This window comes from Gymnoscopelus braueri, assembly GCF_963280865.1.
Source record: "Gymnoscopelus braueri genome assembly, chromosome: 3".
NCBI classification, from domain to species: Eukaryota; Metazoa; Chordata; class Actinopteri; order Myctophiformes; family Myctophidae; genus Gymnoscopelus; species Gymnoscopelus braueri.
This window is the reverse complement of record NC_137612.1, coordinates 38,217,911-38,242,429: the sequence shown is the minus strand read 5'-3', so window position 1 is coordinate 38,242,429 and position 24,519 is coordinate 38,217,911. Positions and strand designations below refer to the sequence as shown.

General features: G+C 42.8%; 2 protein-coding genes across 3 annotated transcripts in view; both read right to left on the bottom strand.

Annotated features, from left to right (window-relative positions):
• The window catches only part of skib (v-ski avian sarcoma viral oncogene homolog b), a 47,012-nt gene extending 38,590 nt beyond the window's left edge, over nucleotides 1–8,422 (bottom strand). For both annotated transcript variants that reach the window (XM_080423781.1, XM_080423782.1), the window contains exon 1: nucleotides 7,084–8,422. In XM_080423781.1, coding sequence (XP_080279907.1) covers nucleotides 7,084–8,010 — 927 coding nt within the window. In that variant the 5' untranslated portion in view covers nucleotides 8,011–8,422. The remainder of the gene's footprint in view (nucleotides 1–7,083) is intronic.
• Nucleotides 8,423–9,355: 933 nt separating this feature from the next.
• Nucleotides 9,356–20,245, bottom strand: tmem51b (transmembrane protein 51b). Its single transcript, XM_080423378.1, has 3 exons — nucleotides 19,935–20,245; nucleotides 11,345–11,785; nucleotides 9,356–10,850 (listed from the first exon to the last, which is right to left on the bottom strand). Exons 2-3 carry the CDS (start codon nucleotides 11,767–11,769, stop codon nucleotides 10,385–10,387), a joined length of 891 nt encoding a protein of 296 aa, XP_080279504.1. The 5' UTR covers nucleotides 11,770–11,785; nucleotides 19,935–20,245; the 3' UTR covers nucleotides 9,356–10,384.
• Nucleotides 20,246–24,519: the final 4,274 nt, after the last annotated feature.

The following is a 24,519-nucleotide window of genomic DNA, read 5'->3' as shown; positions in this document are numbered from 1 at the left end:
TGCAGCAGCTTAGTAGCTCAGCAGATGCAGATTCCAGGATTTCCTGTCTCTTACAGCAGATGGGCTTAACTCTTAATCACAAGAGAGAGCTGGAAATCAGGAGGTGATCGAGGAGGAATTGATGATGATTGTAGAATAACACCGACGCCGACCCGACACGGGGCATCTGTTCCTCCGCCCGGCTGACTGGCTGGGCTGGATGTCTGTCTCCACTGCAGTCACAGCCAGAGCAGTTCTCCTCCAAACCGTCTCATCACCCTCAATGATCTGCACTAATCATCATCATCCTCCTCCGTCACTCTCTGCTGCTTATACAAGAGCTGTGTCCCACAACTGGCACAGCATCACCCGTGTGGTTCTCAGCATCACCCAGTGGTTCTCAACCAGTGGTCCAGGGACCGCCAGTGGTCCTTGAGGGGGTTCCAGGTAGTCCCCAGCTAAATGATGGAGAGTTGGTAACCAAATGGACCCTTATAGATCTTTAACTCTTGAGAGTGTAAAATGAAACCAAATGGACCCTTTACGGGTCCATTTGGTTTCATTTTAAGCTCTCAAGAGTTAAATTATTGTTAAACTTCTGCATTACCTAATTAAATGATTGTTATTTTTGATCAAAGTTTTGCCTGTCATCTCTCCTATGGTACCACATCAATTAAGTCTTGGGTCTGAGAGGCTAAATGTCATCAAGCGGTGGTCCGTGGCTCAAATGCCAAATAAATACCGTGATATGAAAAGGTTTGGAAACCACTGTTTTAACGCCTTAAACCCTATATATCAGTCGTTTTCAAACTTTTTAATTTCAAAGACCCCCCCCCCACCATAACTGTGAGAGTGTACAAAATAAATGGAACATTTGTACACACTCAGAGTTATAGACCTGTAAGGATCCATTTGGAACCCCCTCAAGGAACCCTCAGGGTCCCTGGCCAGGACCCCATTTTGAGAACCACTGCTCTATATACTGTACTTGGTCCCTTCCTTTCCCCCCTCTACAACGAATCTCTTCGCCAAAAGTAAACATGACGCGTTGCGAGAAAATTTTCCTGAATTTTGCCTATTTTCGTCGAATGTTCGCCTATTTTCACCAAATGTTTCCTATTATGACATGCTCAAATTGGGTACATGACGTGGCTGAACGATTCTGCACGAAAACTTTTCATGAGATGACACATGAACCGTTGAGGATACGAGAGGCGAGACATGCAAGACAAGATGGGGGTCTTATTCGAAAATGGGCCCGTGCACTTATTGGGAGATGGCACGCGCATATGGTCTGTAAACTAACTGGCAGAAGCACCGGGCACCACCCAACAACTCTCAGAGTTCAATTAACACTGCAGATTTGGGTGTGCTATGATAAGTCAACTTCAAAACGGAATTCAAAACATTTAAGTCAGTGGTTCTCAAAGTGGGGTCCAGGGACCCTTACAGGTCTGTAACTCTTGAGAGTTATGGGTGTCCTTGAAATTAAAAGGTTTCAGAACCACTGATTTAAGTAAAACGCCATATGTGCCAGACAGACAGCCAGAGAGAGAGACAGACAGACAGACAGACGACATTCAGCACTACTGGCTCCAGTCTGACTCTGTGAGGATGACCAGTGACACAGCAAAAGCATAGATTTCCCACGTGGGGGACTGGGGGTGTGGGGGGTGGGGGTTAGAGACCTGCCCACGCACCACCGAGAGAAACAGGACATTAACAAAGAAAAATGGCTGCACTTCACAGCCTCTGAAAGGCGCGGCTCGTGGACAAAGGAGGCGGCAGGTCTTTAGCACACATCACCCATGACAGAGCCCCAGCTGACACCCTTTTAACATGGGGTCACCCCTAGGAGAATTGAGGGCACAACCCCTGGGAGCTCTCAACGCCCCTTCCCCCCCTGACATGCTGCCCCTGCCCCGGTCTAGGCTCTCTCCCTCCAACAGACATTTCACAGATGAGGTGATGCTCCTCTCCGCAAGCTGGTCAGTGGAGAGGTCGTGTGCCCCCCCCCCCCCCCCAACCAACCAGTGTAATTTTTACTAGGGCTGTGCGATAGGGCTGGGCCATTTGAAAATTCAAATATCACAATATTTTTTCACCAAACACCTTGATATCAATATTGTGACGATAATATCTTGTTGTGACGATAACCTTTTTCAAAATGTAAACAGAAATGGCTAAAATAGCAGATCTACAATCTCACAATGCAACGCATCACTATGCGTTGTGAACTTGTAGATCGGCTAATTTAGCTATTTTTGAAAGTATAACATAAGGCTTAAGCGATTAAAACCAGGAAAAGACCAAACGCTTATGCCATATCACAATATTAGGATACACAAAATCCCAAACGATGTCTAGTCTCAGTCTCATATCGATATAAAATCAATCAGCCCTCATTTTTACGCTTTGCATCTGAAGAGTACACATCACACCGAGACTGGATTCACAGTGATAATAATTATACTATCTGTATCTGTGCCGCAGGGGGTGAAAGGGAGAGAGGCGCTCAGTCTGAATCAGAGTGGTGACTCAGAGTGGGGAAGGCGTGGAGTTGGGACGCGTTGTAGAACGGAGGAGTGTTCTCTTGGCCCGGCGGGGTCAGCGCTGGGCAGACAGGGCCGTCAGGGGCCACAGGGATGCACCATGTGAGCTTTCAGGGCTTCCCAGAGGTCAGCAGACAGATGGGAATGGAAATGAGCCGGCAGTGCGCTCATTTTAATCCCCCTGCACAGCACAGCTGATCCAGGCATTATACATGCCTCCTCAACACGCACATGCACTGCAAAACACTCATATACTCACCATACATATATAACACACATGCAGACATAATACGCACGCATGCGATCTGGGATAAATGCAGAGACGGGTTCATTCGCTCAAACACGAAGCGTAAAAGAAAACAACACACACAACCGTTTGCACCTTGTGTTTGACACTTGGTTGATTGGTTTGGCCCCAGGTTTGGGGCTAATTTGATAGAGTGAACAGAACAATGGGATGAGAAATGGCATAAATTGGCCGCACTTGAATGGCTTTAATATCCATTCCATTAAGGAGGGTCTACACGACTCTCCAGAGTACCATTTCTCTATTCACTCGCTCAAATGATTGATCGCTCTCCCATCCTAAGATTTATTTTTTTTCCTCTACAGCTAATGCTCAGATGTATTTGACATTGGAAGGAAGGAATACGTTTTCGCAGTTGGGAGATTGTCTTGCTTGGCAGAAAAGTTAACATTTGCATTATTAGGCTACAGTAGGGTCGATGCAATTTGGCAAGTCGACCGAATACAATCCGGTTGACCAAATTTATTGGACTTTGAATTCAAAATTCAAAGTGCAATAAAAATAGCTTTTTGGGGGGGGGGGGGGGGGAGGCACTGCAACTAATCCTCCAATATCCCACAAGTCTAAATGCTCTGTTTAAATGCGGTTGTGGTCATTTTAATGCATCATGCTGCCAATATTTTCTATTTTTTAAATCTAACCACTGTATCCCTCTGTTCTTTATCAGATAGCCATCTGGCCAGTGGACTGGACACAAGGACATCTGATTGGATGGTGTGAAAAGAATGGGGGGTAGGGCCGGGTCAGTGTCTTTGGAGCGAGGTCAGGGGTCACGGCCCTTTGACAACACATGTCAAGGCCTGGCTCACACACCCTACATCTTCTGAATGAGAGCCGCCGGCCAGCCTCCCCTCGTCCAATCTGCCCTCATCTGCACACTGGGCGAAGGCCAACTGACCCAATGCAGGACTTGATGCAAAACACAACACAATGGTACCTTCTGATCCAGCTTCTGCTTTTGAAAGCAGGCTTTGGAACCCTAGCATCCATATTCTGGGGGAACATTAGCCAAAGATTGCAGACCTACAAAGGCAATGCATTGTGAGCTTGTAGATTGGCTATTTTTGGCAAAGATGTTTGGTGTAGACGGGAAAAAGCGGTCCAAGTAGTAAGTACAGAGCTAACTCAGGTCCAGTTTACTAAGTCTAAGAGGGTTTAAGTGGTTAACCACATGAACCCTCGCATCCCTATCCTGGGGGTGAAGAGATTTTGTGTAGATGGAAAAAAAGGGAAGGGTTCTAGTACAGGCCCCTGGGAGAGACTCCCCAACTAAGTATATACTAGGGTTTAAAAAAGAAAACACAGCTGATTCTATTCCGTTTTCTGCATTTTGAGATGTGAGGACTGAAATCACACCAAATTACCCATGTTTCTTTTCAGCAAAAAAACGGATTCTCGCAGTGTAAACACATTCTTTCAAAGCAAAGTATCACTAGTTCTCTCCGCCTCTGTCGCACCTGAACAGTGTGCGTGTGTGTGTGTGTGTGTGTGTGTGTGTGTGTGTGTGTGTGTGTGTGTGTGTGTGCGTGCTTGTGTGTGTAGTGTGTAGACAATTCAAACAGGAGTCTAGACAGATTATACAGGGGCCAGGAGGAACTACAGTGGGTTCTCTCTGATTAATAAAACACTCTGACATCAGAAGGAGGGCTGAGGCAGGCTGATAACATTGAGTTGTTGTTTCACGGCTAGCAGGCGAGCCAAAGCGTGGTCTGCAAAGCAGCCCCTGTCCGGCCTTTCAGCGGCTTCCCCTGTCAGGCTGATGTATGAGGGAGCGCTAGCTGTGCGGCTCCCTGAGGGACCCGCCGCGCCTGTCTACTAACTGGGACACGACTGACAGTGAACCACAGCAGACAGACACACACACACACAACCTCCCCCACTCACTCACACCCACACACGCCCCATGATGCTCAGGCAGGCCTGTATATGCACTGTAAAACGTTGAGTGTGAATTTAACTCAGAGTATACAAATGTAACCGAATGGACCCAAACTCTCAAAGTTACAAATGGATACTATTAACACTGAGGATTTTGCTGTGTAGTGTGTACACTCACACACACACTGAGAGACTGTTTGGTACAACGCATCACCATTTTGGAAAATATGAAACACGGCGATAATACATCATGTCCCGCTGACTGTAGTTAGAGCGAAAAAACACACACACACACACACACACACACACACACACACACACACACACACACACACACACACACACACACACACACACACACACACACACACACACACACACACACACACACACACACACACACACACACACACACACACACACACACACACACACACACACACACACACACACACACACACACAATAAGCCACAGGTGCAAGAGATTTTCTCCCAAAGACAGATATTTCTTTTTGTCTAGTTTCCATGTCAGTTTCTCAGCATAACACCCCATAAATCACATTCAGTGAGAACTGATAGGAAAAAGATGCTGCGTTACTGTAAGGCGCTCTCACCCAGAAATGCCCAATAATGAACGTTTATCTGCTATTATCATCAAGATCTGAATTGTCTTGGGCACATTTCTCACAGAGGACAAAAGGGGGAAAAGCCACCGGTGTGATATTTTCTAACAAAATTGTATTATCTACTAGTAAACTTCTGCTGAAATACCCCTGTATCATCAGCATTTTCTACAAATATTCAATGTAGTATACCTCATATGAAATAAAACTTATACAATTCACTGAACCATAACGAATATCGAAGACTGGCTTCATTGTAAGACACAACCTGTTAACCACTTTAACCCTATATAGTTCAGTTGACCGGGGTCCCCCAGGTGTCTATACTTGGCCCCCCTCCCTTTTTTCCCTCTGCACCAAACCTCATGAAACCTAGCGTCCCAATTCTGGGCATCTCATAATATAGGTGAACATTCAGCGAAAATAGACGATCTACAAGCTCACACCATGTCGCAAGTAATGCAATGCGTTATGATCCTGTAGATCAGCTATTTTCGGTGAAGAGATTTGGTGTAGAGGGGAAAAAAGCGGTGCACCTGGTCAATGAAGTATAAAGGGTTTATGTGGTTAAGCAACTCTTGACTGTAAAAATGGACCCAAATGAAACTGTGGGTCCATTTGTGTCCATTTTCCCACACTGAAGAGCTAAATGAACAGGATTTTGACAGTGCGGAGCGGAACAGCACCATGGTGATCCATAGATGTCCCTCATTAGCAGAATCCCACACAGCAGCTGCTGAGTGACGAGAGAACAGCCACTTGGTCTCCACATCCTTTGTCCACCTTGGACGTCTCTGTCCCACACATGGAGCCAGCATGGTGACACACATTCACACCCATATATGCGTACACACACACACACACACACACACACACACACACACACACACACACACACACACACACACACACACACACACACACACACACACACACTCCTGCCCTGACCAGTAACGCCCCCTCCTCCTCACCCACATCTTGATATTCCCCAATCCTCATTAAACTCTTATCCTTTAACCCACCTTGTGGCACCATAATAGATTCCCCCTGGCCCCCCTCTCCTCTCACACTAATAAAATATATCATCAGGGTTCCATCATAATGCAGATGCCCTTGGGTAACCCTGGGAGGGTCTGGACCACTGGGCTTCATGACTAAAGAGGATGGATGGGAGGGAGGGAGGGAGGGACTCAGGAGGGGGTGTCAGGTTATCGGCTTGGTTAGCGGCTTTGTTGTTCCCTTTCTGAAATTGAATCAGGTGAATGAGACTTTATGAGATGTTTCACATCGCTGAGAACCAGGGTCAGGACATACATATTACTGTAGATTGCCTTTTGAGGGGGAGATGTATGCACTGTAGAGGTGTTACTGACTGTGACACTGAGGACATGTGTGTGTAAAATGTGTGAAATGAACCATAACATTTTGTTTTAAATATTAATCAACAAGGATGACTATATTCCTGAAGGGCTGGTGCAGCAACCAGGTGCAGGGCCTTCTATAAAGTAGCCTACTATGAATAGTAGCCAATGAATGCAGTGAAAAATTATCATGGATTCACTGGGCCTGTGGTGCTCTTGGAATTTCCACTCGGTCAAACAGAAATACAGTTTCAGCAGACATTTCATGTCTGTCAAAGCAAGCAAAGAAAACTAAATGCTGTAGGCCCCTGGTATCCACCCACGAAAATGACTAAGAGAGGGAATAGTTACATAAATAAAAGCCCATGGGCGAGCAGACTTACCCTGCATGATTTACTGGAGTGCTTGTGGGTCAGATCGAATTTCCCTTTTATTTCTTTCAGGGCCTGCTCCAGATGACCCTTTTCATCCTTCCCAGTGTAGTCCGGATCCAGAAGCACATAGGCCCGCCAGTTGGCAGAGTCGAACCCCCAGTGGACCGTCCGGTTCTCCAGTCTCTTGTGACTGTGGACCACAAACTTGTGCGGCGGGTACATCAGCCTACAGTCCATGCACTGGATGCACGGCGCGCTGGGGCCGGCGTACAACTCCGGGACAAACAAACCTTTACACTTGCCGAAACACTCGTGGTACACCTTGAAGCTCTTCTCCGTCCTCTCCAGCTCCAGACAGCCGGACAGCTCCTTGTTGCAGCGGGGCGGGTAGGAACCACCGTAGATGAGAGCGTTGCACAGGCGCTCGGCGTCCGTCTGGGTGATCAGCCCGCAGGAGGGCGCCGAGAAGGGCAGGATGCCCACCACTTTGAGGATCTCCAGCTGGTCCGCGGTGCACCGGGAGCAGTAGATGTGCAGGTCGTCGCACACCGAGTTGATCTGCTGGAGGGAGAAGTCCCGCAGGACGCTGTTGAGGATCTGCGGCAGACAGAGGCGCTTCTCGCCACCGACCACGAAGCAGGAGACGGGCTCCCGCTCCAGCACCGTCTCGCAGCGCTCCGTGGAGCGGTCGGACGGGATGAAGAGCGGCCCGGACATGATGACCGGCGGCGTGGGGGCCGCCTGGGGGGTCGACGGCGGTCCGCCGGGCAGGTTGAGCATCAGCTCGCCCGTCTTGCCGTCCTTGCTGAAGAGGACGTCCTGGTGCCAGCGGGCGGAGAACGCCGCCGGGCCGCCGAGGGAGCGCATGGAGCTCAGATGGAACTGCTTCAGAGTTTGCTGAAGTCCGGGATGGGGCTGGAAGCTCGTCGCCTCCATGTTTTTACCGATGGTAGAAGTCGAGTTCAAACTTATTCGAGATGAATTTTAGCCTGAATCCCCCCACCCCCAAAAACCAAACAAAGTTGCCTTCAATATCCGCCACAACCCTCGATGCGTCCAGCGAAGCGCATTTCCATGTCACTCGAGTAGATTCCCAAGGTGTCCATTCAGAAAAATGAACACTCCCGTAACGTTCGTACAGACTCCTCTGGTAGACCAGACGCGATTAAAGTCCACAACTCACACACAAGTAGTAATAAGCTGTTTACATCCAATCTTCTGGGGTTCTAATGTCCTCCACTGTTTTTCTAAATGTCCTCCACTGTGGTTCTAATGTCCTCCACTGCAGTCTAATGTGAGCCCGAAATATGTTGCTCAGTCTGGCGTACTCTCACTGTCTGTCTCCCTCCCTCGCTCAAAGCCCAATGTGTGAATCTCTCTCTCTCTCTCTCCCTCCCTCAACCCCCCGTCTCTCTCTCTCTCTCTCTCTCTCTCTCACTCCGTCTCTCTCGCTCTATCTCTCTCACTCAGTCTCTCTCTCTCTCTCTGTTTGTTTGTGTCTGGCTCAGTCATTGAATCCCGGCCAGGAATGTGACTGACTCCCCGGGCTGGCTGTTCCCTTCACTAACCATCCCCCTCTGCTACATGGCAGCTGCAAAAGCAGCATAAAAAAAAGAAAAGAAAAAATTCGAGAAAGATATTTTCTGATCCCTTCGAAAAGCTGAACCAAGGGTTGACTTGTTTTTTCTTTAATTGAAATTATAGACTATAATAGACAATAATAAATTGATAAATATGAACTTCATATATACGGTGGTAATGGAACACTAATATAATGCGAGTGAGCTATGTCCACGACTCCACGGCCATATTTACGTTATAAATAGATAGGGTTTCCCCATTTCCTATTCTATACTAGGCCTTGATTAATTTTCAAAGTTCTGTGGAAATACACAATATAAAAGAAATAACTCTATGGACATTTCACATTGGGCTTACTATTATGCACCACTCGGAGGCGCCAAATATCCACAAATAAGTATACTAATAAAGAGGTGGATGAAGGGAAGTACTTACAGTGATGAATATGGTAATAAAGTTGATAAGGTGCAAGATGATAGATTAGATAAATCATACCTTTAAACGTATACAATTTTCCTCTGAGACCTTGAAAAGCCTACAATTACCTTATATACTACAGTCTTGGCTGTTGCTGCCATACACCTGAATGTCCCTCCGGGGATCAATATTAATAATAGTTTATTATCTTATCTTATCTTGAAAAGAAAATATTACAAAATAAATATGCTGGTATAATTTAAAATGAATTATAAACAATAAGTGAAAACTGAACAATAACTTTTATTGCATTAAAATCAAGTTAGTAAGCTAGAGAGGTGATAAAAACAGTAGCGGTATTTGTCCTTAGAACCTATGCCCATTATAAGTTACTAAAAATAGCCACAGGAATAAAAAAATTGACTGATTTTCCCCTGATTTTGCAACTAAAATCTAGCCTTAACATGATCCTAACAAATGCTGTAGAAAAACACATCTATTAAACAGATTATACAAATATTAATTATGGCATACACAAAAGGCTTTGGCAAAAAGTCTTTGGCATGCGCTTGTAAGGGTGGACTCTGTTTAGAAACATTAATGTAATTTGAATGACAGAATAAGTAACATGATTTACCCTGGGCTTAAGGATTTTATAGCTAATATTTAGGTACATGTAGGCAAAATGTTCCATATTTCCCTTTTAGGACAATTCACATAACACTAAATTAGACATGTAAAACAAAAGCATATAATGAACAGACAGACATTTATAAACAAACCAACAATTACTTTAAGAATGCATAAGTATGCCCTCAGTATGTTTCTTTTCACGAAACAGAACTCCTCCCTTTAACATGTAATTATTACAATGCCTGTACCATTTAAAAATTTCCCCAGGTATTTGGCATCTACTTTTCCCAGAAGTAAAACATATCATGACAGGTGTGACAACTAATCACATTCACACTGATATTCACACTGACAGTGATAAACTATGTATAATGCAGCAACTAAACTGAATAAATACGGCACCGTCTATGCTTCCACAAATAGCAAGAAAGGCTGTAGCTGGGAAATAGGGGTTCTATGGGGGTCCTTGGAATTAAAAAGTTTGAGAACCACTGTAATATACTATATTTGCGGTGTCAGTTGGTAATGAAGCCATTCCCAGCCTGACCTCACACACATTGCAGCAATTCAAGTCATTATTTTTGAAAACAGCTCTTCAGATATGTTGTCATTTGTCCCTCTGATCCAGATATAGTGCTGTTGATCAAAAGCAGATCTCTACTCTAGGCTATAAGGGGCGCTATCCTAACTCTGGCATCTTATCGTCGTACTGCGGTGGCGGAGTGATGGGTTCGATCGTCACTGGATTTTGGGTTGGACTGCGGATGTGGAGCCGGAAGTCTTTCAGGTGCAGTTTGTCTGACTTGATCCTCCGTATCCGGAGGGGACGAAGTATCCTGCTGGCTCGGCTGCTGCTGCGAGTGGGCAGGTTGGGGTTGGCGTTGGCAGCAGCTGGAGAAGCACCGTTTAGGGCTTCACCAGCAGCCGGGCTGGTTGGGCTGGTTGCTGGTTCCACAGGAGGGGTATCGCCAGCAGGGTTGTTCCTGGGTTCTGCCCCCTCGTTTTCCACGGCGGCGATGATGTCCTCATAGGATGGCAGCTGGGAGGTGCTATGCCGGAGGTTGCTTTCGCTGACCGGGTACTGACCACTGCCGACGGCCTCCTCGTAGCTGGGTACGCCGTATGCAGGAGCACGATTCTCCTGCCTGAAATAGGACACACGAGACAAGACCCAGAAAGTAAGGAGTCTGAAAAAACAACCAGCTTCACAACCATCAACTGTAAGTCATGTGTGTCAGAACGTGACAGTAGCACAACAGTAGAAGCTCAGGAGCTTGTATAAATCATAGCTATATATACACGTACAGTAGAGACCGCATTGGCTGCTCATTGGAGCAATGCGTCAACTCGGCTGCCCTATTGGTTGGGGCGCGCTGCGTCTCCCATTGCATGTACTGTATGACTACTGAAGCAGGAGATAATTAAATTATAATAAATTATAATTAAAATCCTCGAGTCAAAACTCACAACATTTTAAGTTTGGTTTATTACAAATGCCAGACAAGTAGTTATGTTATGATACAGGATACTTGGTTAAATAAAACATTTGGGGTCTCATACAAAATAACTCATCGTACTTATATAGATATTATTATAGATAATATAATAGTTTATGTCTATGGTATAAATCACCACTCACGTCTCTTCCTGATCCCCAGTCCCATCCGTAAGGGGGGCTCTCGCTGCAGCTGCTGCTGCCGTTTGCTGGCTGCTTCTGTCACTTTGTCGTCGCTTATTTCTCACCCCGAGGCAAATGGACAGGAGCAGCATGGCGACCCCTGCTCCAACAAGCACCAGGGCCACAGATGAGGTGCTTTTGCCATCTAGTTTGCTCTCATCATCCCCATCATCCCCTGGCACTGTCGTAAAGTTGCCCGGCGAAGGTGTGGTGGCCTCTGAAGCCTCAATAGCCAAGGGTACCACAGTCCACACGATCATGACAATGCCCAGGGCAATGAGACCAACCCCTAAGGCGCACAGGGCATAATGGGACCCTGAATTGCCAGAGTTGGAGGATCTGGAGGCACGCTCACTGTCCCCACATAGACCCCGGCTGGAACACATCCCTGCAGGACAAAACCTGAGGAAAACAATGGAAAATGCACAGAATACGTGTGAGACCCAAGAGAAGTCAACTTGACATTAAGCACTTAAGCCCTATATACTTTGTCGTATGACCATGATGTTGTACGATGTAAAGTTAAAAAAATAAAGTCTAACATTTTTGAAAATTTTCTTCTTTTGCATATTGTATATAGACAATCTAAAAATAGGGATGCCACACACAGGAGCATCCGTTTTTAAATGACAAACATTTAAAACAAACACTTTTCTATGATGTCTTGCTCACCTACTCTGAAATTGCCATCCGAAGAGGGGCTGTGATGGCGCGTAATCTAACCCAGTTTGATTCCTGCATTTTTTTTCAGACGCGTTAAAAACTGAATGACCAATAAAACATGGCATCGGACTGACAGACTCTGGGTGCATGGGCCTTCAAAGTGGTCAATGCTACAAAAAAAGGCACATTTTCTGGAACAAACTCCCAGAAAACTGCAGGTCTGCTGCCACTCTTATTTCTTTTAAAAAACAACTAAAGACCTTTCTGTTTGCCGCTGCCTTTGATTAAGTTATTTTTCTTTTCTGCACTGTACTGCATCTATTCATTTTTACTTATTTTGTTTTATGCATCCTAATGTCATTTTATAATTGTGTTTCCTTTGCTTGATGTTCTGTGTAAAGCACATTGAATTGCCTTGTTGTTGAAATGTGCTATACAAATAAAACAGCCTTGCCTTGCCATCAATGTCCCAAATTCATTGTAGTACTTGAATTTGTGCACAAGGTGGCGAAGTGCTATAATAGTGCTAGAGTGCAACTAGAAATACACTCAGAGAAATGTCACACCTATCTTTATTATAGTATTTATATTGTTAATGTTGTAGTTGACTGGTAGACGTTTTTGGCGACGATTTGCGTTAGTGTCTCCAGGCTATGGCCCTCCCCTTACAACTGAAAACAAATCACAACCACCATTTCGATGAATTTGATCCAAATCGAATTAAAACTGTCAATAGTTATCCCTGTGAGAGACAGATGGATGGGCAGGTACGATACACTGAGTGTAATGAAAATCTGCTTGGAGAAGCAGTTATGGACTGGTGCGGTGAAGAATTCCAAGAGAACAAGGGAACTCTGAGGGGTTTAAATTGTGAATCTGATTCGCAATAGTCTGGACGTGTGCAATGACGCTCCTGTGCAGCACATGAAACTGAAAGACTGAAGATTTTAAAGGCATTCTGAAAATCTTGTTTGGCATGGGTGGCTGAATAAATGTTAGGAAACGTATAATTGCTTCATGGATTTCCCAGAGAGCAGTTGGGACAAAGTATGAACAACAAGTATGGTGGAAGACAAGTCCTAACATGAAAGATGAGAACCGGAGAGACAGTTTCATTCAAATGAATGACACACTCAGAAAGAATGAAGTGACACAGAACTTGACTATGACAGTATTACAGAGGATGTTCAAAGTTAAAATATGATATAATGTTATGTATGTACGCACACAATATAAAAAATAAATACAAAATGTCATGGTATGACAAATATACATTTGGATCAATAATCAATATTGCATGGGACCCAAATGCACCATCAGCCAATAAGTCAAGCCACTATTAAAATATTGTGTCTATCAAGAACGAGCACACCATTCAAAGTAATAGGGGGACAAAAAAAGAACATGGCAGCCGCGCCCATTGAAGTTCAATGGAGAAGTGGCGCTATGTTATATTCGGTTCCTCAAGCTTGATAAAGCAGTGAAATTGGCCTCAGGTCAAGGTACCAAATCTTGACATAAACAAACATAGTATATACTATGTTTTTTATTTTTTCATAAATGAATGCCCTATTTATACTTTGTCATATGACAGTATCACGCAGAAGCAGTGAAAATGGCTAATCTACAAGCTCACAATTCATTGATGCATTGTGAGCTTGTAGATCTGCTTGAAAAAGATTTTGAAATATAGGGTCTCCAGGTTTAAAGTGGTTAAGTATGTCTGTAGGTTTGATAAATATTCAACCAATGAAAAGTATTAACAAGAGCTTGGGACTAAATTATTAACTACCGGTACAATGTATCCATTGGACTACATGCTATGGACGATATGCTATACTATACGGTCAATGGAAAAGATGAGGAATCGTTCCTCATCTTCAGTCCCTAAGCTAAATCACATCCGTCTTTACATCCTGAACTCTACTGAATAACATATTTATACTCCCTCTATGACAACTTTGATCATCTATGTTCTCTTGCCAGTAGACAACTTTGGTTATCTGTGTTCTCAACAGTACGTCGACAGTGCAGAGTCCTATAACTAACAACAGTGAGAATCCATTCTTGAAGGAAGATATCCGACATTACACAAGCGATGAATGACTACCGACTGACAAACAAAAACACAAGAAATGCTGTTCAAACAAAATAGGAACCTGTTGGTCGAGCAGGCTTTTAACCCTGTTCTCCAAACTGAACCAAGAAACTGATCATACAGTATCTTCAGAGTATACTTATTTCAATGACATCAACTGTATTTCAGTCTCTCTATAATTTTGTGTACATTGTTTGTATATTGCCATCGTATAGATCTTACATAATGTGGCCCACGGGTCAATATCCGAATACTGAAATGTGATATATTATTGCTTTCAGCTGTTCCAATTCCAAACATGCCAGTTTACATGACCAGTTTTACTTTACTACGGTCCAAGTATTACTAAATGCATTTGACATTAAATAAAAATGTTAACACTAAATAATAATTGTAATAATATGTTTATTATTACATTTGTGACTATTATAGGCTATTATATTTGACTGATGGGGTTTATAGTATATTACTGGTGAGAGACACAATGTGGCCCCCTAGTGAGAGTGGAAATTTAGTGGCCCTCTCCATTATCAAAGTTGCCCACCCCTGTAAGATTATATATTCTATTTGTATCATTCAATGTAATCCACCAACCTTACCAAGACAAATTCCTTGTACAGTATGTGTATTTTGTACATGGCAATACAAAATATTTTGATTCTGATGTGCCTTTGAATAGCACTCTAGAGTCTCCACGCTCCTCGTGGGCAGCACTCAGCTGGGTGAAGCCGAAAAACTGGAGTTCCCCCGCGGGATAAAAAAGAAAAGAAAAGAAAAAGAAAAGTGATTTTTTAAAAAGTGTATTTTGCACATTTCTTTATCTTTTGTACTGTATATTGATATTATCAATGAATCGACATGAAAATGTTTGAATTGCTGAATTGGCTAAATCGATTAGTCTGATTAAGCAGACACATTTCTTATACTTCGTCGGTATCGTGTGATGCTTGTAGATCTTCCATTTCTGCTAAATTTGAAACAGGGCTGGGCTTAAGTGGTTTATTCATTGGGAAGACACCAAAATTTCTCTTTTGGGTCTCGGGCTGAATTTTTTTGGGAACCAGTCTACAAGAACTTATCTACAAGAATTTCTGGCAGTTGCTGGTAGAACTCAATGGATGGAGGCTGGCAGGCTGCCATGTTGTGTTCTGCAGCACTTTCCTGATTCTGCACGTCTAGGCTATGGGGTAGGGTGGCATGACAGATACCCTCATCCTAGCCATCTGAATTATGCTAAAAGATACATTCAGTCACCCCATGACTATGTGAGAAAATGTGTTACGGTTATATGTTTGATGCAAAGCCAGCTGGGCAAGATCCCTGTGAGGGCAGGTCACAGAATCTGATGGGTCACCAAATATGGTGTAACAGCACGGTGTCAGAGAAATGATCTAAAAACTATTATATAATGTTGTAGAGGATTTCCTTGCCAGGAGGACCTGTACATCAATCGCGATGCCATGAAAGAAAGGAGAAGAAAAAGAGAAGTTGGCACTTGGCAAGGGCTTTAGGCTCAAATAAAAATGTAATGACAAACTTTTTTCATTCATCTCAGAAAGCTGCTCCAAGCCAGGAGGCTAATGTTACAACATTTAGAAATATGTGTTTATGCAGGAGAGAGAGTATGATGTATTAATATATAAGCAGATGTATGGAGGACCCATTCACTGGATCTTTTCAGGGACCCAGCCATTCGTAGGCAGCCCTGATATAGCTAGTCTAATAGCAAGTAATCAATGATCATCACTAGCTTTGGGTTTAGGCTACTTTGTGTCAACTTGATTTGATAGGAAACTTGTGACTAACTGTTTGAGGCAGTGAGCGCAAAATTGATTGGAGAGTATGTTAACCTGTTAATGAATCAATTGATGCTGAAATGTAATGTGATGAGCACAAGGGGCGAAAACAATGTTTAGGTGAGGCACTTTTTTTCCATGTCAGAAGTGGGCTGGTCAAGGCCAGTCCTGATATGTCACAAAACCCTTGCTTTGTTATTCTAACATGACCCAAAGTACACATGTCGACCAAGACAAAAGGAAAATCAACGTCTGTAGGGATGCAAAACACTATACTGTTCATCATACCAGTATCTGCCGATATTTACTTAAATACAATATTGGTATCAAACCAATATCAAAATAATGCTGATATTTTCTCCCTACGCCTCTCTCCACCGTTCTGACCAGATGTCCCCATTTGTCCATGATTGTCACGGTTGTCCAGGAAATTTCATGGTTTACAACATTCTTAATTAACAAACACAGAGGCCCCTTTTCCACCGGGGTTGAAACAGTTAAAAAAAAAATCCCCAGTTAATTTTTAACCAGTTCAGATTTTTTCCACTGAAAATGAGTCGGTTTAGAACCCTCAAAATTGCTTCAGAACTGTCTGGAACCAAAAAATACAGGGTTTTTCTAGCCCTGAACTGGGAACCAAAGTGGGCGTGTCACTATTATACAGGTTGGAAGATGCAGAAGAAAGGGGAAACTGTAACTGCCATTGACAATTGAATTTCCCCCATGAAATGGACACTTCAAAGGTTATATTCGACACATAGCTGGCAGATAGCCAGATAGTCTGGAATCGAACCTGGGGCAACTGGGGACTTCTGTTCCCCAGGCGGGCTATCTAACCATTCATTCTAAAGTACAATGGTTCTGCTTAAAACTGGTGGAATCGCAAGCCGGTTCACGGCAGAATCCGTGAAAGCACCATGGTTCCAAGAATCTAGAACGGAACCAGTTCTAGAACCAAGTTATTTTGATTGGAAAGGGGCCAGAGTTACGTTTCAAGCCCATGACTATGTTAGATGGTCTGAAGAAGAGCATGGGTTTGTCAACTAATACAATTGTGCTAAGGGAGCTACAGTGTGTGGCAAGTGGCAACTAACTTCTATCTCTCTGATCTCAGTTTACTTTGGGGCCAGCACCTGCCGTAAAGGCGACCTGCGCTTTCTCACCAGATCGTAGTAACTTGGCGGTGGGAAAGGCAGGTTCGTGCCGTAAAGAGATCTTTTGGATTTGCGTAACTTATCTTTGATCCTGTATGGTTTTCAACATTCACTACCAAATTGTCCTGGTTTTTGTTATAATACAATAATAGTAGTAATAGTAGTAATAACTTGTTTCCATGCTTACATAGAGACGTTTATCATGTTCACTTCTTTCCCACTCATTAGTAACTTGGTGTTCAAAGGTGCTCTAGGTCTCTAGGTGTACTAATAATTGTAAGCTAATAATTGTACCCTGATGAAAATGCCTATGGTATAATATAAAGGTCTTTTGGATTGTGGTTGTCTCATCTTTCTCTCGTCTTTGCCTTTTATATGATGTGATTGTCTTTCTTTCATTATATGATAACAGTGATAGGGTTAGTGGAAAGCCAATAGGTCTCTTTACCATAATCTCTTTTATAGTATCATACTCAAAAAAGTAGAATATCTCCTGCCTCAGCCTCACTAAGGTGCGCTATTGTGCTTCCCTGGTCTCAGAATGTATAGGTTTTTTTTGCCATTTTTTCTTTACTTTTCTGTACTGTGTGTCGTGTTTAAAAACAAAAAAACTAAAAGGATGGTATTTTTAAGATGTTCATCCTCTACCAAGGATTTTGTATAATGTTCCGTATTAAGGTGAAACTATGTGGTAGGATGTACACACTTTTCCTAAATAAAGAATTGCAAAAAAGAAAAGAAAATGCCTATGGTGTGTGACGTGCGCATACACGTTCGTGCACACAAACGTGTATGCGCATGTCACACACCATAGGCATTCTTTGTTTGCTGATCTACAAGCTCACAATACCACACGTTGTGAGCTTGTAGATTTGTCATATCATGGGCACAGGAGATCCCCTTGCGATTTAAACAAGGAACTTTTTTGCAAAGAAGAGTGAGCTAAAATTGTGTAAAGTTAATAAAGACTTAATACTGAAATAAAAGCAAATGGTACTTCCACAAATTATTAGTTGGGTGGTGCGCAGACTATGCAATCAGGGTGTTGTTGGTCTTTTGTTTTGTCCATGTTCCTAATAATAAACTACTTTATCTTGGAAGATGCACATTAAAAAGGTGGAACATGTCAGACATTTACATTACATTGTTATTTCTGTCTTAACATTTCAAAAACCTGCAATTTCACAGCTGCATATATTTTTTTTATCTACGGTACCAAACTAAACACAATACATTGTGTATAATAATCATATAGGCTAGAAATACAAATATATTGACAATGTAAAAGCCAATAGACATTTTGGCAGCCATATATTGACAAATAGTAGGGTTGCCTGATGTTACATCCTGTACAGGTGTTACCAATGATACTAATCAAGGTTGTGTTCCATTCAAGGTCCAGCAGTCATGTTGACTGGCTCACTGGAAAGAGTCCTGTACATGTAACATAACATTACCCTACAACTGATGTCAAATTGGCTGCCATGAAAAATGTTTATTGTGATTGTATTAGTTATGCCAAAATAATCATGGTCCTACAATTACTTCCAAACATAGCCAATAGGCTGCGTATGGATGCCTTTTGGTCAGCCCAGCCAATTCCACAGGATATTGCTGTTCAGGCTCAGCCGCATTGTTTTGATTGAGAAAAGCTGAAATGTGCTTTAAAGAGCACATGGTCCATTCAGAGCTGGAAAGCCCCCAATACTGTGTGTGTAGACTGTAGAGTCACCGTCTGGCCAAAAAGTGACATGGCTGGCAAACTCCTTCAAGGTGTTTTAATCCTCCATTCCCTTTTCTTCTTAAGGTCGTATATACTTGTAGGCAGTGGTGTAAAGTAACTAAGTACATTTACTCAAGTACTGTACTTAAGTACAATTGAGGTATTTTTTACTTTACTGGAGTATTTCCAATTTCCAGTACTTTTACTTCTACTCCACTACATCTCAAAGCCAAATTTTGTACTCTACTACAATTATTTGAAATAGTTACTTTGTAGATTTGGATTATTACAACAAAACATATATTGAACACTTCAATCCTATATACAGTTCGGCCATTTGAAAATAGCAGATCTACAAGCTCTCAATGCTTCGCGATGCGACGCGTTGTGAGCTTGTACATCTGCTATTTTCAAAAGATTTGTATACATGTGAAAACTTGTGAAACGGGACATTCTGCAAGATGAGTACTTTCTACTTTTGGTACTTTAAGTACATTTTGATACCAAATACCTAATACATTTAGAATTCCGGACTTCTAACAGAGTATTTCTACATTGCAGTATTGATACTTTTACTTAGGTAAAACAAAAAAAAGTACTTTTTCCACCACTGCTTGTAGGTCATCGTGGCATAACGTCCCTGATGTTTAACAAAGTAAAGGCTAGAGCAAATTATGACTAAACTTTTAGATGCTTTGTAATCGAATGTAATACTAGCCTAGTTAAGGCCCGTTTCCTCCCCGCACGATTCAGTATGTAACACGCACACACACAAACGTAACGTTCTCCGATACATGTTCTTATGATAACTACAGGCTGCGGCGGAAAGTCTCCATAACTATTAAAATCGTGTGAAAACCTTCGGCTGCTTAGCTTTTAAAAGAAGTTTAAGAACGGTTCATAATTGTTCTTCTGGAAGTTGGAAGCAGGAACAAACCCTCATACCAACCCGCTGTTAGAGGTTCAATGTGGCACCACTTCTTACAGCAAAGCACACCCACACGGTCTCTTTGCTTTGCTGTGCGTTTTGTGCGCAATTACTGTAGCTGTTGTGTGTAATTTGCAATATCTACAGTACCAAAATGTCACGGTAAAATATCAAAACAAGCGACCTTACCTTTTCTCCCCACAACGATCAGATCACCGCCCAAAGGAAGGACTTCCCTCTATTCGAAGGGTGGTTACCTGAAGTCCTGAACCATGCAGGTGTTTTCAGGAAGATGACACACAGGGAACTACAACTACTGACTGATAGCGCGAATAATGACAACCAACAGTGTCAACAACAATGTGTCCACTATAGCATAAATGTCCTGACATGCAGGGAGTAGAGGCTGTTGTATATTCAGTGCCAACTTTGTCCCCCACTAGAATGTAAAGAAAATATTTGACAGGAACTTTGTCCGCCCAGAGTGAAGCCAGCACCGCCCCCCGGTTGTAAAAGTGTGTGTGTGCGTGTGTGTGTGTGTGTTAGCGTTGCCACTTCGGCTTATTATAAGCGACTTTGGGCTTCTTTTTCTGTAAAGTTGCTTGTAAAGATTGGTAGTTGTGGGTTGTAAGTTTTTGGGCTTGTTTCTAAAGTGTACTTGCTTATTTAGGTTTGCTTCCATTTAAAAACCTTTTTTTATTTAAACCAGTGGTTCTCAAATATTTTGTGCCAGGCAGGGAGCATTTGTGTTGGAATGTTTCAAAAACATTCCAAATATTCCACATTTTATTGCAAGAGTTTTGGGTATTTTCAAAGTGCTCTGTTTTCGTAGACCTGGTTGCTTATTTCTCTCACAAACTATGGCAACGCTAGTATGCTTGTGCGTATGCGTGTGCGCGTGCGTGCGTGAGTGAGTGTGTGTGTGTGTGTGTGTGTGTGTGTGTGTGTGTGTGTGTGTGTGTGTGTGTGTGTGTGTGTGTGTGTGTGTGTGTGTGTGTGTGTGTGTGTGTGTGTGAGCTGGTCCTAGTGCTGGTGAAGGTCCTGCCAGGTTCTTCCAAGGACCATTTAAAACAAAAAGTACCACATTTTATGTGATGAACTGTGATTGTGAACAAAATCTATTCTGTTATATTGTGTGTGCAGTAGCATAATATATTCAATGAATAGATACAGCAATGATCTAACATATGATTGTGTTTACTTTAGTTGTTTTCTCAACAATAGTAGGTTACATTACACTATTCTTTAATAAACAAAACCTTTTTGAAACTTTTCTTCCTGCCTGATAGTGATATGCCTATAAAGAAGGCAAATAGGCCACTGTAGTCAGTTGTAGTCAAAGAAGGATACCTTATTAAATTATATATATTTACACACACACACACACACACACACACACACACACACACACGCACGCACGCACGCACGCACACACACACACACACACACACACACACACACACACACACACACACACGCACGCACGCACGCACGCGCGCGCACGCACGCACAGTGCATGTTTTATCAGTAGTAGTAGTTTTTCACAATTTGTCATAAATAGGCAAAGTATTAGGGATTAAAGGGATATTTCCCTTTCAAATATGTTTGTCATCTCATTTTAACGTCTACTCAGGCTTTTGCATTTCACCCCAGAAACTTTTTAAGTTGCTTGATTCAGTATTTCGATATTTGATATTAATTTGATCAGACACGCCCCCTTCCTATACAAACCCATTGTAACTTCAAACTCCATTTTAACCATGATGGATTAATTGAAAACACCGTCCCTGGTTCTGATGACTGATATTGTCCTTCTAATACGTGATGGGGCCGTATTTTTTCAATTGCCTTTTGCATTTATTTCTAAAGATTCTTTGGGGAAATTCTTTATAAAATCTTTAAAAAATTACCCCTAACATGTTTTAAAGTGAAATATCGCTTTAAGTGGTTAACTTAATTCCAGCAGGGCAGTGGTTGAATATATTAGAAATGAAACGAGTTTGAACCAGTATAATCTTCCCGCTTGTACCTATACCTTCACCTCACAGGTTGACAAACCTGTTTAGTTCTGTGTGGATTTACCCTCTAGTGTAACTGCAAAGAGTTTGTCACTATTCACTGCAGAGAAATTGCATGTTTCGTGTTCCTATGCGGTATAGGGCTCACATTTTCTTCTATACCTATCTATAAATCCTACATTGCAAGTAATGGGATCTAACATAATTCACTTTGTTTTAATAACAATGATAATACATTTTATTTGTAATGCACTTTTCATTCACAAGGAATCTCAGAGTGCCACATGGTAAAAACACATCATCAATCATATAAGGTTAAAAAAGCAGGGTTTAAAAACAGATGTGGCTAAACAACAATTCAACATGAAAATGCCCTCCAAAACAAAAAAGTCAGCAGGCCTGTTTTAAAAGAGCCCAGTCTGTGGTGCTCTCAGATCAATAGGAAGGCTGTTCCACAGGCGTGGCGCTGCAGAGCAGAAGGCCCGGTCCCCCATAGTTCGTAGATTGGTACCAGGGACATCAAGGAGGAATCTGCTCGTATATCTGAGGGTGCGGGTGGAAGTTTGTGGAGGCTTAATTCGTTTCAGTAGGTAGGGAGGGGCATGTCCATTTATGCAGTTGTGAGTGATTAGTAAGACCTTATAGTCGATCCTGGCTGAGACGGGGAGCCAGTGCCAAGTTTGACAATTGACTTTGGCCATTGCCAGTTTATAATGAACTGATCAATGCAGTGAAACTGCAGTTTGCCTCAGTTTTACACATTGCTCAAGTGCTGAAAATGTTATGTCATCTTAATTGGTGATGACAATCTAGACTGGTTAAATAATATTCTGTTAACACTAGCTCTTGAATAAACTGAACATGTGGAATGTTTCATTGCTGGAGTGTACAGGCATGTGCACATCATAGGCTTCCTTAAGGTACAGTCCTGCGTGGTAGAATTTGCTGTCGTGATTTGCTGCAAAAACTTGACAGAAATGATAATAAATTATACATCGGAGTATTCCACTCCAGTGCTGTGTTAACCAGAGGCCAGCTACATCTTGTCAATGTAATGATGACAAGCCTTGCACTGCACCTTACATCTAATGGGTCTGAAGATGTGGAGGACATCTGTAACTGATTTTAGGTCAGAAAACCTCCAGCCTACATCCCTCCCAATCCCATCACATGTATAGAGAGCTGGTGATGACTTGAGGTACAGAAAATAGAGCTCTGCCAGGACAGAATAGCAGCTGATAACTAGACGCGTCGCAATTCAGGGCAATTGCAAAGTGTGGTTGCGCCGACGCCGGTCGCGGGTTGCCGCCGCCCGGACGCGAGGAATACGCCTGGAGGAATACCGTCGGAGGCCGCGTGACGTGCCATTCGAATTTGGTGCTGATTGGATCCTGTGTTCGTGATACATGGCGTTTTGATTTGAAGAAATAGGCCCCTCCCACTAAAATAAATAAGCCCCTCCCACACATGTAGCGGGCCAATGACATCGTCATGTCACTCCTGAGATCACCTGCTTTTCAATTTGAGAGGAGTGATCCCCCCAAAAATCATGTTTTTGCATCAAACGGTTACGTTTTGCGCAGTTGTGGCGCCCCCTATGGGTCAAAGTGGAAATGCTTTTGGGGATTCGTTGAGTAAACTACCCTCGACATGTGATTCAAATTTGGGATTGACTGGACGTTTTGTTCGTGATTTGTGGGCTTTTTTGTAAAACGGGCCCCTCCCGCTAACTTTGGAAGCCATTTACGGACGAACGGTATGGACTATCAAAATTCTGTTTCGCTCCAGATTATCGCATGGGTCCAGAGATCATGTGTACCGATGTTTGTGAAATTTGGAGAAAATATGTGGGAGGAGGAGCTAAAAGTGTGTTTTGAAGAAAATTCAAAATGGCGGAAAATCTATCCTGACGCAAATGGGCGTGGCCTATATGGGGAGATGCGTCATGACCCAAGGAATCTAATCTTATTCTAGGACCTACGGTTCAAGAGTTAGAGGCCAAAACGTAAAGTGGGCTGTTATAGCGCCACCATGAGGCCGACTGGTGTAATGTGTTTTTTTAAAAAAATTCGGACTAAATCATGAACCTCCCCACCAAATCTGGTAACTCTAGCTCTTACTGTTTCAGAGCAAAAAATACTTGAATTTTAGTTTTTTCACTTTCCCATTAAAGCGGATGGGGAAATTTAATGCACTAATAAATCAATATAAATTAAACTATTTAACCAATCTCTTAGCAAAATACAAGTGCACGATTCCCGGTGAAGCCGGTCATTTTGACATATGGCACTAAATTGGGAAAAATAAACTGTGGGAGGAGATGCGGTTTGAAATATTGTTTATCTATAAAGAAAGAATAAAGTTTCTCTATAACAATAGTCTGGTTGCCCATTCGGGCAACCACACTAACTATGGAGACAGCAGCATATCACCCCCACTCACTCTGCAGTATCTCCAGCAGCATCATTTGTTGACTCAGGAGGCTTCCTTGTGCAGCTTCTGTGATGTTACATGACCTGAATATCTTTAGGTTCAATTGCAGGGTCGAGCAGTGGCTCAGGAGGCAGACCGGCCGTCTGAGAGCCATGGGGATCATCCCGGTTCGATCCCCGACTGCCCAAACTGCTCCCAATGAGCAGGTGGTGTCTTGCGTTGTTTCATCAGTGTGTGAATGTGTCTGTGAATGTAAATTAACCTTGTAAAGGGCTTTGGATAAAAGGTGCTATGATGACCATCTACAAAAGAACATTTTAATA